Source organism: Branchiostoma belcheri, unplaced genomic scaffold (genome assembly GCF_001625305.1).
Source record: "Branchiostoma belcheri isolate BF01 breed outbred unplaced genomic scaffold, Haploidv18h27 scaffold358, whole genome shotgun sequence".
In the NCBI taxonomy this organism is placed as follows: domain Eukaryota; kingdom Metazoa; phylum Chordata; class Leptocardii; order Amphioxiformes; family Branchiostomatidae; genus Branchiostoma; species Branchiostoma belcheri.
The window spans coordinates 17,582-31,722 of NW_017803974.1; the positions used below are offsets into that span (position 1 = coordinate 17,582).

General features: G+C 40.8%; 1 protein-coding gene across 1 annotated transcript; it reads right to left on the bottom strand.

Moving 5' to 3' along the window:
• Nucleotides 1-5,811: 5,811 nt before the first annotated feature.
• Nucleotides 5,812-12,884, bottom strand: LOC109475949 (microfibril-associated glycoprotein 4-like). Its single transcript, XM_019776758.1, has 6 exons — nucleotides 12,860-12,884; nucleotides 12,158-12,286; nucleotides 7,906-7,977; nucleotides 7,120-7,233; nucleotides 6,638-6,851; nucleotides 5,812-6,154 (listed from the first exon to the last, which is right to left on the bottom strand). The coding sequence occupies exons 1-6, from the start codon at nucleotides 12,882-12,884 to the stop codon at nucleotides 5,812-5,814; spliced, it is 897 nt and encodes a 298-aa protein (XP_019632317.1).
• Between the last annotated feature and the right edge of the window lie 1,257 nt (nucleotides 12,885-14,141).

Below are 14,141 nucleotides of genomic sequence, written 5' to 3' on the forward strand. Positions count from 1 at the left end.
GTAGGATTAGGGTAAGGGCTTTCCGGACGTACTAGAAGGTCAAATTTGGTGTCGGTTGAAAGGTAATAGCACCAGTAATAATTTCCTGCAAACCGTTTGCATTTATCTTTTTTGGTTTTGGATTTTTAACAGTTTGAAGATTTAAGGGCCGCCTTAAGGTAGGATTAGGGTTAGGGCTTTCCGGACGTACCAGAAGGTCAAATTTGGTGTCATTCGAAAGGTAATAGTCCCGGTATTGAAGGTCCGCAAACCGTTTGCATTTATCTTGTTTGGTTTTGGATTTATAACAGTTTGAAGTTTTAAGGGCAGCCTTAAGGTAGGATTAGGGTTAGGGCTTTCCGGACGTACCAGAAGGTCAAATTTGGTGTCGGTTGAAAGGTAATAGCACCAGTAATAATTTCCTGCAAACCGTTTGCATTTATCTTGTTTGATTTTGGATTTATAACAGTTTGAAGTTTTAAGGGCAGCCTTAAGATAGGATTAGGATTAGGGCTTTCCGGACGTACCAGAAGGTCAAATTTAGTGTCGGTTGAAAGGTAATAGCACCAGTAATAATTTCCTGCAAACCGTTTGCATTTATCTTGTTTGGTTTTGGGCTTATAACAGTTTGAAGTTTTAAGGGCAGCCTTAAGGTAGGATTAGGGTTAGGGCTTTCCGGACGTACCAGAAGGTCAAATTTGGTGTCATTCGAAAGGTAATAGCACCAGTAATAATTTCCTGCAAACCGTTTGCATTTATCTTGTTTGATTTTGGATTTATAAGTGTTTGAAGTTTTAAGGGCAGTGTAAGCGCGGCGCCACGAATCTCCCTGTTTTACTCAACTCCGTGGCCTGCTCCAGACAGTGTTAGGAATAGCAAAGAATTTACAGGCCTACCTTGGATATCCGGTCAGATGCACATGACACGAAGCAGGGTTGAATTTTGATGGTTTAATCTAGTAATGTTAGTAGCAGATACAAGTATCGCCTGTTGTTTACTGCAAGTCCCGGAATGCTCTTGATGTGGGTGTCTGATAACAATAATCCGATATACAGCCAAGTAAATCCAATAAGTAGTGCCGTAAAAACTGCTTGATCCTCCTAACCTCTTCTGGCCTAAAACGTCTTCAACTTCTCCTCTTGAGAATCCTGATTCTTTCGTCTTAGGAAGCCTATTTTCTTCCGTCTTGGAAGCCTGATTTCTTCCGCCTTAGAAGCCTGGTTTCTTCCACTTTGGAAGCCTGTTCTTCCACTCTGGAAGCCTGTTCTTCCACTCTGGAAGCCTGTTCTTCCACTCTGGAAGCCTGTTCTTCTCCTCTAGCTAGAGAAGCCTATTTGACTAACAGTCCTTCTGTATAGTCCTGGATTTCTCCATCTGGAGCCTATTTTCTGGACGGGTTTTCCTCTCTGAATCAGTCTGAGTGATTCTTCTTACTTCTTTAGCAAGAAGCCTGGGTTTTCACTGAGAGCCGGGTGAGTTGGGTCCCTTGAGTACTACCAATCACATGACGCAGTTTTGGCGGGAACTTGCACGTACCTTCTTTTAATAACATTTGTCCGTGTCGGCCACCGAAGCCGGATTCAAGTGGCTCCATCTGAACGTTCCAAATCGCATTGAATGCGCCTCGATCCCAAAACACCTCGGGAGGTAGTTTCGAACGGGTTTTACTAGATTGCGATTTGCGTCTGAACGCAATTTGATTCCATAGTGACTTAAACGGTTTGCTTTACATTTCGACCCGGTCATGGATACCACATTTTACGTGACAGAAACTTAAAGAGCAGTAATGACCGAATCATGTGCCCATTCTAGGACGACCTTCACCGCCTCTGGCGGGACCACGTCGGCATTCGGACGAGGTACGCTTTGAAGGGGGGGGGGGGTACCAGCAAGCAGCTCGTTGACCTCTGACATAGATTTGCGTCTTTCCATCAATTACAAATGAATCTAGATCGGGTGAATCGTGCTCGGGCAAGGTTTGGTAGAAATATGTGGCACGTGGACCATATGTGTAGAATGCGTTATACCCAAATTTATGGAGGTTTTGTAAACAGGGCTAAAGTTGCTCGTTCACGGTGCGTCGCCCAGAGATCAAGGCACTTTTGCTGAGAGTATTTACCTAACGGTACGTTTTGGCGTGGACTGTGGNTTCGTAAGGTAATAGTCCCGGTATTAAAGGTCCACAAACTGTTTGCATTTATCTTGTTTGGTTTTAGATTTATAACAGTTTGAAGTTTTAAGGGCAGCCTTAAGGTAGGATTAGGGTTAGGGCTTTCCGGACGTACCAGAAGGTCAAATTTGGTGTTATTCAAAAGGTAATAGTCCCGGTATTGAAGGTCCGCAAACTGTTTGCATTTATCTTGTTTGGTTTTGGATTTATAACAGTTTGAAGATTTAAGGGCAGCCTTAAGGTAGGATTAGGGTTAGGGCTTTCCGGACGTACCAGAAGGTCAAATTTGGTGTCATTCGAAAGGTAATAGCACTAGTAATAATTTCCTGCAAACCGTTTGCATTTATCTTGTTTGGTTTTGGATTTATAACAGTTTGAAGTTTTAAGGGCCGCCTTAAGGTAGGATTAGGGTTAGGGCTTTCCGGACGTACCAGAAGGTCAAATTTGGTGTCAGTCGAAAGGTAATAGTCCCGGTATTGAAGGTCCGCAAACTGTTTGCATTTATCTTGTTTGGTTTTGGATTTATAACAGTTTGAAGATTGAGGGCCGCCTTAAGGTAGGATTAGGGTTAGGGCTTTCCGGACGTACCAGAAGGTCAAATTTGGTGTCATTCGAAAGGTAATAGTCCCGGTATTGAAGCACCGCAAACAGTTTGCATTTATCTTGTTTGGTTTTGGATTTATAACAGTTTGAAGATTTAAGGGCCGCCTTAAGGTAGGATTAGGGTTAGGGCTTTCCGGACGTACCAGAAGGTCAAATTTGGTGTCGGTTGAAAGGTAATAGCACCAGTAATAATTTCCTGCAAACCGTTTGCATTTATCTTGTTTGGTTTTGGATTTATAACAGTTTGAAGTTTTAAGGGCAGCCTTAAGGTAGGATTAGGGTTAGGGCTTTCCGGACGTACCAGAAGGTCTAATTTGGTGTCGGTTGAAAGGTAATAGCACCATTAATAATTTCCTGCAAACCGTTTGCATTTATCTTGTTTGATTTTGGATTTATAACAGTTTGAAGTTTTAAGGGCAGCCTTAAGGTATGATTAGGGTTAGGGCTTTCCGGACGTACCAGAAGGTCAAATTTGGTGTCATTCGTAAGGTAATAGTCCCGGTATTTAAGGTCCACAAACTGTTTGAATTTATCTTGTTTGGTTTTAGATTTATAACAGTTTGAAGTTTTAAGGGCAGCCTTAAGGTAGGGTTAGGGTTAGGGCTTTCCGAACGTACCAGAAGGTCAAATTTGGTGTCATTAGAAAGGTAATAGTCCCGGTATTGAAGCACCGCAAACAGTTTGCATTTATCTTGTTTGGTTTTGGATTTATAACAGTTTGAAGTTTTAAGGGCAGCCTTAAAGTAGGATTAGGATTAGGGCTTTCCGGACGCACCAAAAGGTCAAATTTGGTGTCATTCGAAAGGTAATAGCACTAGTAATAATTTTCTGCAAACCGTTTGCATTTATCTTGTTTGGTTTTGGTTTTATAACAGTTTGGAGTTTTAAGGGCAGCCTTAAGGTAAGATTTGGTTTAGGGCTTTCGGGACGTATCAGAAGGTCAAATTTGGTGTCATTCGAAAGGTAATAGCACCAGTAATAATTTCCTGCAAACCGTTTGCATTTATCTTGTTTGGTTTTGGATTTATAACAGTTTGAAGTTTTAAGGGCAGCCTTAAGGTAGGATTAGGGTTAGGGCTTTCCGGACGTACCAGAAGGTCAAATTTGGTGTCGGTTGAAAGGTAATAGCACCAGTAATAATTTCCTGCAAACCGTTTACATTTATCTTGTTTGGTTTTGGATTTATAACAGTTTGAAGTTTTAAGGGCCGCCTTAAGGTAGGATTAGGGTTTGGGCTTTCCGGACGTACCAGAAGGTCAAATTTGGTGTCATTCGAAAGGTAATAGTCCCGGTATTAAAGGTCTGCAAACTGTTTGCATTTATCTTGTTTTGTTTTTGATTTATAAGTGTTTGAAGTTTTAAAGGCCGCCTTAAGGTAGGATTAGGATTAGGGCTTTCCAGCACGAAAACAGATATTTAGGAAATTTTCCGCAATATGTAAAGAGGTATTTAAGGTGCAGAAAATTTTAAGTTGACTTTACGACTCCGTAAAGGTTGCTGAAAGGTAAATCCCGCCTTTCCGTCACCTTTCAGTGTGCTTAAAACGACGTAAATATATACAGACATTTAAGCAAACTTTGCGCATTACGTAAACAAGTATTAAAGTTGGGAAAATATTTCAGTTGACTTTACGACTTCGTAAAGGCCACTGAAAGACAAAGTCCGCCTTTCCGTCACCTTTCAGCGCGCTTAAATACGACGTAAATGTATACAGACATTTAAGTAAACTTTCCGCATATGTAAAGAAGTTTTAAAGGTGGGAAAATATTTCAGTTTACTTTACGACTTCGTAAAGGCCTCTGAAAGGCAAATGTTCCGTTACGTAGCTTTTTTTAACGTCTAACCATGTTCCAAATGGCAAATAGATAAACGGGTTCATCGCCCAGCCGGCTTCGCACTTTCATTTTGCTTTATTTGTGAAGTATGACAAAACTTACATTGCTTTTATGTAAAGTTCTTGAACTTACAAAGTATCCATATGCAGACACCCAATGAGGAACGTGTCATGTGATAGGGCGGTACCCAATGGGATACAAGACAGCGAGGTTCAAATCTACCGGACTCAACTCATTTTTATGGCGTCTATTTCGAAGACACTTCGATCCTCCTTCTAATCGAGACATTATGGCTGAAGTTGAGAATCTCATGGAGCGAGGAAAGGCAAGAAAAAAAATGTTCGACTTCTTTAGAATATGTTGAAATTGGTGGAGGCCCAGTCGGAAAGGATCCAAGGGCTTCTAAGCAGCGGCAACGACAACACGACTCTCGGCCCGGCTCGGCCCGTCTGACAACAGCCAGGAGGACGGAGGAGAAATCTTTTACAAAATGCCGTATACGAGGGAGCTGATCAAATATATGTTTGGAGATACAAGTAGTCAATTCCTTGTATTGGTGAGCTTAGTTTAGGAATGTATTATTTTGAACTGTTTTCATTATGCGTAATCTGCAGCTGGGGAGGGATACGTAATAGTGTGACAATATAGTATGAGCTAACATCTTGATCTAAACCATTTCATTAGGAATCATTGTATTTTGTATGCTTTACTCAATAAATTGTTCTCAGACCATATCTGTTTCTGTCATCATATTCACATATACCGACGTATGTTAAGGTTATGCACAGCCGATTCAAATGTTTGGAAAGGCAACTTAAAGCTTAAAATTGTCCGTAAACAGTGATTAAAGGAATGGTTTACGAAGCCTTTACGGACATAAAGGGTGCGTAAAGGCACCGCTAAAGTGAAAAACGTATCTTTCACAGTACTACGGAAAGGGCACGTAAAGACAATGTTTACGAGAAACTTAAAGGCAGCTAAAAGACCTCTTAAATTTTAAGTAAACGCATGCTTTCCGACCAAAAAAGGTCCGTAAACAATACTTTAAGGAATAGTTTACAAAGCCTTTACGGACACAAAAGGTGCGTAAAGGCACCGCTAAAGTAGTGCAAATACGTATCTTTACAGTACTGCGGAAAGGGCACGTAAAGACAATGTTTACGTACACGGAAAGGTACCGGAAAGGTGCGTAAAGATGGAAATTACGCCGCCTTTAAGCACGATTTAAGCATGCTTAAATATCGTTTTGGGCCTGATTTTCATAGACACAGACTTCAGGGAGTAATCCCCGCCTCTCCAGTCGTACCACACCACACCTGGCCAGGCTCGACAGGAGTTCCCACAGTTGCGCAGGTTTACATAGCGGCCGTTGAGGAAGGAGCGGCTGCAGTCCTTATACCACCAACCGCCCTGTCCGCTCTGCTGAGAACAGTCCAAGTTGCTGGCGACATCATTGTCCCTGTCCACAGTGGAGAACATCTGCCCGTTGTTGTGACGCATGGAGTCTCCCGCTGTGCCTGAATACCCGGAAACGGTCAGCCGGTACCCGTTCGACTCACCGGCCACCCTGGATGGGAACGGCAAATAACACAATATTAGTTATAAACAACAATCTGCATTGATTCTGATTCTGGTCTGTTTGGAACACAGAGGTTGTTCAGAAGTCTAATATCTCCATGAAGTATTTGGAGTTTTTGTAAATTTTGTTGTTATTTTGCCTGATTCCTTTCGGTAATGAACAAAATCTATTTTGATTGAGGGCCTATTCTATTAATATTACATGTCAAACGTCATATATTGGTCCATGCCCTATCCCTTGTCAGAATGCATCTTTAACACTATTACTAATTATGTGCAATAAAGGTATTTCGATTTCAATTATGCACATGACTACATTTACCCAGGCTATGCAGTGATGTTCACCTTTAAATAACGTAGGCATAACTTACCACAGCAGTTTTTAGGATAGACCTTTTCCTTCGTATCTTATGTATTTCCAGGTGACATGTGATATCTGCTACGAATAGTCACCAGAAGGAGGAGTACCAACCTAAAAGTGTAGTATTTCGCGTAGCGTATCCGCCTATCCCAGCTCAGCATGTCAATCCGCAGATGGTAGTCCTTCTGAGTAGTCAGGAGGTGGATGTTCTCGTTCCCAAGCCAGTATTCCCCGTTCTTGTTCCCAAACCCGCGCTTGTACTCCTGCCAGGTTCGGTCGAAGGGAACCGACCCGTCCAGTCGTCGCTGGATCACAGTCCATCCTCCTGTAGAAAAAAAAAAAAAAAAAACAACAACATAATTTCCTTGAAATAAATTTAAAACAAGGATACCTGGTAACAACATGAAATGTGTTAGCTTTGCTGGAAGGATTGATTGGAATAGACCGTACCTGTGAGCGAATTCTCATGAAAATAGGAATTTGACCAACAACAGAGTTGACTTTTGTATCCCCACATTTTAGTTTTAGTATTGCTTTTGGCAGTTTATGTACACCTGTGTATATTACATATATTGCCTTAAAACAATATCTACCTTCTATATCAATATCCATGTCACAGTAGACCGTTACACCGGACAGGGGTTGGCCGAGTGTGTAGACTCCACTGGTCGTGTATCCGGCGGCTTTATATGCAGCACAGTCTGCATCTGGGAAACGGTAAGTAGCAGGGGACAGAGTCACGATGTAATGGTTTATATGTCAGATAACTGTAGCATATTGGTAACTCAGCATAACTCTGGTAGTTTATGGCAAAACTATTTTAAAAAGTCAGTAAATGTGGGAACTCAAAGTAGTAGGCGACAAGTAAGAAAAGAGCAAAAAAGGGGTCGCAACTACCGCATTAAAAGCCATTGTACTGCATCAAAATGTTTTCATGATGTAAGGTAATGTGGACGGTAACAATCGTATACGACAGTCATTTGTCTAATATGAAACGTTTGGATGTGTCGTATTTTGGACGATGCTAAAAAAAGTATGACTGTGTTGATGTATATATAATGTCATGTAATAAAATTTGACCGGTAACGTTTGTATATGACTGTCCTTTGTGTATTCATGAAATGCTGGGATGTGTCATATTGTTTAGTCAAGATAATAAACGTTATAACTGTGTACCTATAAGACCCGCACATGTAGCATCAGAACCGTAAGAAACTCGGACCCTAAAACTCACCTGCAGGAGGACCAGTCGGGACTGCTGGGGTTTTGACCTGCGGAGGAGCAGTCGGGGCTGCTGGGGTTGTGACCTGCGGAGGAGCAGTCGGGGCTGCTGGGGTTGTGACCTGCGGAGGAGCAGTCGGGGCTGCTGGGGTTTTGACCTGCGGAGGAGCAGTCGGGACTGCTGGGGTTTTGACCTGCGGAGGAGCAGTCGCGGCTGCTGGGAGTGTCACCTGCGGAGGAGCAGTCGGGGCGGGACAGCTACACTGTAACAAAAGCGACATGTATAAATGTGTTTTAAAGGCAGCGGGAAAAACTCGTACGGTGTCAGAATAGGTAAAACAAAATAGCAAAAGTTGTTAACAAACTGGAATATCTTAATAAGATCGATTAATCAATCATTCATGGATGAATTAAAAGCAGAATGAGCAATGAAATGCGTCGGTTGGCTGAAGTTAGTCCTCTCTAAAATTGTATACATGCCAGACTCAAAGTAGTATGCGCCAGTGCCACTTGATTGTGTTAACGTCCAGAATAACTGGTGTGAATGGGTATACTGTAATCATGTTTACCCTGACAGAAGGAAAACATTTGCTTTCTTTCTTCTTCCTTTTCTCCTTCTCCAAACAAATAAGGTCAATGACCTAGACCAGACGGCTGTCACCATAGTAATTAGCTCTGTAGCGAGATACCCTGTGGTACTGGGTTATATTTTCTAGCAGGACAGAGCTGGAGGGGCTGCTCACCATATATGCATGTGTTTAAGTAACAAAATACAGAGCAATAGAACATGTGAAGGTTATTTATTTATTATGCATTTGCTTTGCAAATGTCTCAAAGCTCATCCCTGGTGGGAAAAGGCCTGGACAACTTGATACAGTCTTTTGCTACCCTATGATCTGCTTGGAGATTAGTGTACATGTATTATACGGAGCGTACGTTTGTTAGTTTGTCAATTTAGTATTTTTTCCTGTCCAGGAGGTCCAGGCGGTCCTGGTGGCCCAGACATGGCTGGCCTTGTTTTCCCATGTTCTCCTGGAGGCCCAGGTAGAGCAGGACTGGCTAGCCCCCTGGGCCCCTCAAAACCAGTTCCTGAAATAAGAATTCGGAGACTTTGTACCTGCATGAAATATTTACTTGATACTTGATACTTAATTAGGATATCCATTAGTATTTTTGTGCGACTAATATTCCTGGATTTCAACAACGCAAGATTAAACAATACACAGACTTCACAATCATATAAAAATGACATTGGGCATCTACGCCACTAGACTTCTACACAATTTTCGTCCTACACATGCTTTACAATCAATAAAATGACATTCAACTTTACCCAGTTTCAATAAAAGAATTACAAATTACATTTATATGCTTTAACTTGAGTTATATTGATTTCGTCTACCTTGCTATTGTTTTAGCATGGACGTACTTGACCAGTCCTGATTTGAAACTGTCCTTTGTTCTTAAATGTTGCAGGTCCGATGGTAGGTTATTCCATGTGGAAATGCTTCTGTATCTGAAGCTTGTCCATGGTGGCAGATCATACTCATATTATATTATATGTCATTTGTTTAACCTTCATGACGTAGATTTGATGAAAGCAACTTTTGGGGCCAAACGCTCGCATCAGTTTTGGTGTTCCCAGAGGATGTCATCATATAATTAAATCGACATGGTCTAATAAAAGAACGGATAAAACTCCAATCATAGATCACTCGATATGTGGTATAAAATTATGGTTTAGAAAGCAGGCATGAGGACCCTGGGTCCTGCCCTAAACAAGTACTCCCCACTGTGGCTTCTCTAGCAGCTTGAATAGTGAATTGACCCCCATAATAACATAAAGCAATAAATATCCTAGACGGTCCAGCCACCAAAAACAATGGCAGGGACAGATTATCATAATAACTGTCAAACTTTTTGAACAAATTCAAATAATTTTCTATACTAATTTTCAAAGTAACAATGTCAAACCATGCAGAATTATCGGGATAATTGTAACTGAGTCACATAATCGAGAAAATACTATTTGCAACGTTCAGTTTCTGGAAAACCAACCTTGTGGTTAAATTTCAATTTTTCAAACTGCCCTGTCAAAGTTTTATCAATGTGTCTAATTGTAGACATCTAAAATGTCAACCTCACAACTGAATTAGCTTGGATAGTAAGTTTTTCTAGGAAAATGGGTTGTAATTGTGGTGTCAATTTGGTGGTATGAGAAAACAGTATATATGTAGACTGGATCTTTGTTAGAACTGTACATTTAACTGCCAGACAATCTCTATCACACCACCAGGCAAACCTTGGCAAGGCAGTGTTGCCATTGCATTTGTACTTTATATTCTGGGTTGGGTCACTAACTTCTTTTGTACAACTGTACATAAATTCCTCATCTGTTGTCAATATGTTTCAAACCCAAATTGTCTTTAAGTGTCTCGGTCAGCCCTGTGCCCATGTTACCACCACGGTAGTCAGCGATAGAATGAGGCCTGGTAGTTTACTGGGTGCTTATATAGTACAGTATAGACTTTGAGATGTCTATGGAGGATTCTGAACATCAAGTGGTTTCAGCATGTGACAAACAAGAGCATGTTGCAGAAGGCAAACACAGTGGACATCGGAATTCGTATAGCAAACAACAGACTTAGATGGTTAGGTCATTTACTAAGAATGCCTGAAGAACGGTTGCCTAAGTTCCTGCTGGAATGGACTCCCAATTATGGGAAAAGATCTAGAGGTAGACCAAGGAAGACATGGCTGACATGTGTACATGTACTAGAGGATGCCAGGACAACCATGCACCAACCCAGTTTGACTCTAGAGGACCTGAAGACGATTGCCCACGACCGCCAAGTATGGCGCAGGACGCTGTGCAGACGGAGGGACGACTTTGACGCAGGCCACTCACAGATATGAGGAGACCTACTCAAGTACAAAGTAAGTAAGTTATATAGTACAAGCATGGTCTTTAAGATTTGTACTCTGTGATGATGGGACATAGTACTTACGTTCGAACTCGGTTAGTCGTTCTGAATTCTTCATCACCTCCCGGGAGAGGATCTGCAGGTTAACTATATTAAAAAAAAAGGAAAATCTAGCTTGCTATGTTCTATATCAATCATGCAAAATTGGAGCGAACTTTTTTTAAACATTGCCGTTATTGAAAAGATGAAAATTTGTTTAAAATATAACGACCGTATTTCTTGAAATTTTCATGGTAACCTCACCTCACGTGAAACACAACACTAATATGTTATTTCATTGCATTGTCACTGTATTGTATTTGTATTTTGTATGAATTTTTTGCACTTAATGATAAAAGCCAACACGAAAAGTAATATAGACTAGAAGAGAGTGCTGGGAAAAGGCAGGGCCCAATTTCGTCTATCCGAGGCTAAATAACAACACGCGACATAAGAAAAAATAACAATAAATATCTGATCGTTAAATCTAGATCTTATTCGAGTTAACAAATAAGATGATAAAAAGTATAACAATTAATTAAATAACAACTAAATAACAACAGTAACATAATGCAAATAAGTAATTGCTGAACGATAGAACAGGAGAACCCAGCGTAGTAAAAATGTTATAGTTTGTGTTTAATTAAGTAATATGGCTGAGTTAATCTATTCCAGATATTTGGGCGTATACTATGCAGAACATACGTAGCTGAGTTTCAGTGTGGATCTGTTTCAAGTTATTCCTTTGTCTTGTGTTGGGTTGATGAAAATAAAATCCAAATTGTATTTGAACAAACCTTTAAGCTGATCTGACATCCAATAATTTCTGTGAATAGGCCACGCCGCCTTAATTTTATGGATGACATCCTCTGAAGACCCCCAAACTAATGCGCGCTGGCAAGTAAAATAAAAATCCGGCCAAAAATAAAATGCTGCTAAACCACAGGAATGCAGAGGCAAAGTTGGTATTGTGAATTTGCGGCAGAACATAGCAATATATACGACAAGCCGGCACATGCCGGCTTTTTGCGGATTTATGAATCGACACGGTACGTATGTACTGAGGTCTTGAGTCGTGGAGCTTTGGTAGCCTGGGTGCCATCCTCTAGAGTTACCACCGGCTCCGTACTGTCGCTATATAGCAAGCTACCATGGACTATCCAGGCCAGAGCCTCGGATGACGTGATCTTTTTTTTTTTTTGAGAACAGACGAAAATCAATGCGCGCGCGGATGTCATCCATAAAATTAAGCCGGTGTGGCCAATACTAGTAATTTTGTAGGCGCATATAGATACTTGTACTCTGTCTATGTCGTTTACACTTATATATTATATTTAAGTTTCGAAACAACGATGAGGAGGGACATTCCAGACGTGAACTTGCGATAGTCCTTTTCCCTGCTGCCGCGGAAGGATATGGTCACGTGTAAGTGACTGTAAAAACTGACCTGCCACGAAGGGAAGTGCGACGGCCATTACCGCGACGACCAGCCAGCCGAAGGTCCACCAGTACTTCTTGCACCAGCGGGACCATTTGGTCTTGCAAACGTTGTTAGTGATTATGTCAGTGGTTTCTGCTGGACCAAACAAGCATTTTTGAATGTTTTTATTGAACCATTGAACCAAGACAATATTTTGGTATTTGGGAGACTGTGAGACCCAAAATTGCAAATCTACTATCATCTAAAATTCCCATCATGTGACCTGACAGAACAAATTAATGGTGCGTCTAGGCACCCCTTCCAACAAACCACGGTCGTTAAGCGACAAAAAAATGAATCTGTGCGACCCTCAATTTTATGATTGTAAAATAATATGATTCAAGAGACATTGCACGAGAAAACCAGGCAAAACAAGGCACAGGTCGGAGAAGGAGGTTAGCCAGATTGGAACACACTTTGTATGTGCAACATTCATCATATAAATAAAATCCTCCCTCTTTTTACGGAGTTCTGGGACCCCCCCCTATATTCTCTTAGACACCCTCAAAAATCAATTTATGGCTGAAAATTACTGAAATATTGTAAGGGCTACTAGACTAATTTTGATAGTGGTACGAGCTGGATAAATAAATTTGTCAAATGTCTGGTTGTTCAACAGCACACAGAAGAAAAAGACAAATTGACACAAAATAAGAGAAAATCTGTTACCTCCGGAGTCACCAGTCTCGGACATGATGCCACTTGTCTGTTTTCTGCACAGCAAAAACACGCCCTACACCAGGCACGGGTTTGTCGACTGACGCGAAGCCTGACTGACGCCCACGCAGCGACTACAAAACAGCTTTACATAACGAGATTTAAAGAAAAGGTTAAAAGCAGAATATATCTGATAAACATCAGTACTTCAGCACCCAAGTAATGCATATCTAACTAACTAGTCTACGAAACTTAAAAGCTAAGTGACACACTAATGAGTAAACTAATCCCCAAGCATATTCGGTGGGGGCAAGGGGACTTTATGTTGGCCGCAGGATAGCCCCGCCCTGGTGCGTTCTGCGGCAGATTCGTGGGGCGAACGTTGGATACAGGCGGCCAATATAAAGTCCGCTTGCCCTCTGCTTGACTTTGTATCCTCTCCGACACAATGTAATACAACCTGCGTAGAGGTAAACCTGTCACTGTCTCAACATCTAGTAAAACGAAAAGACATGAACAGTCTTTTGTACCCCGTTCGTTGAAGCTGCTGTTTAAAACCTGGTCTTTGTATACATTTATAGCGGTTTTATGATGTTATTGTTCTTTAGTAATACTGATTTTAGAATGTTCAACTGTACTCATTGATGTTTTAAGTTTTTATGTTGTATTTTATCGCTAATTATGCAGATGTATGTGACATTTTATGCTATCTATTGTAATAATTGAGTACAAGTTGTAAATGTTCGACATATTTCATGCACTGATGTGACATGCCAGTCGATATTCAATAAAATCTGAATCTGAATCTGCTTGGAGATATAGATTAGAGTAAACAACAATCATGGTACTTTTTAAGTGTATTTACATGATTTGATCGCGCAATCATTCCGCTGACCTTACATATTGAAGTCGTCGAAATCACAAGCATTTTTTAAGTAAAGAGATATGCCCACAACGTACCTATCGCTTCTCTAAACAGAATTGCAATAAGACGATAATAGCAACCAATACTTGATAACAAAAATTGTACTTTAAAACACAACACAACTTTCGTTCAAACAGCTAATCGCCCTATAGATTAGTGTTCAAAGTATTAATTATAGCAAAAACAATGCATAAATGTAATCATAGTCTACTAAAAGCACAAAGTACTAGCTTATTGCATGCTGATGTCTGCAATCCTAATAGAAAAATCATGCAAGTATTGCACGTTTTCAAGCAAAATTCAGCCTCCAACTTTGGCCTGTGAAGATCTGAAAAATTGAGTGTAGAAAATATGTAAATTTCACCACAC

Bases quoted from the DNA above. Each gene is read 5' to 3' on its own strand.
- LOC109475949 (XM_019776758.1), bottom strand. From the start codon at position 12,884: ATGTCCGAGACTGGTGACTCCGGAG. The intron at 7,234-7,905 runs GTCAAAACCCCA...ACCGTTTCCCAG, and splicing joins TCCCGACTGCTCCTCCGCAG to ATGCAGACTGTGCTGCATAT. The intron at 6,852-7,119 runs GTAGATATTGTT...TTTTTTCTACAG, and splicing joins CATGGATATTGATATAGAAG to GAGGATGGACTGTGATCCAG.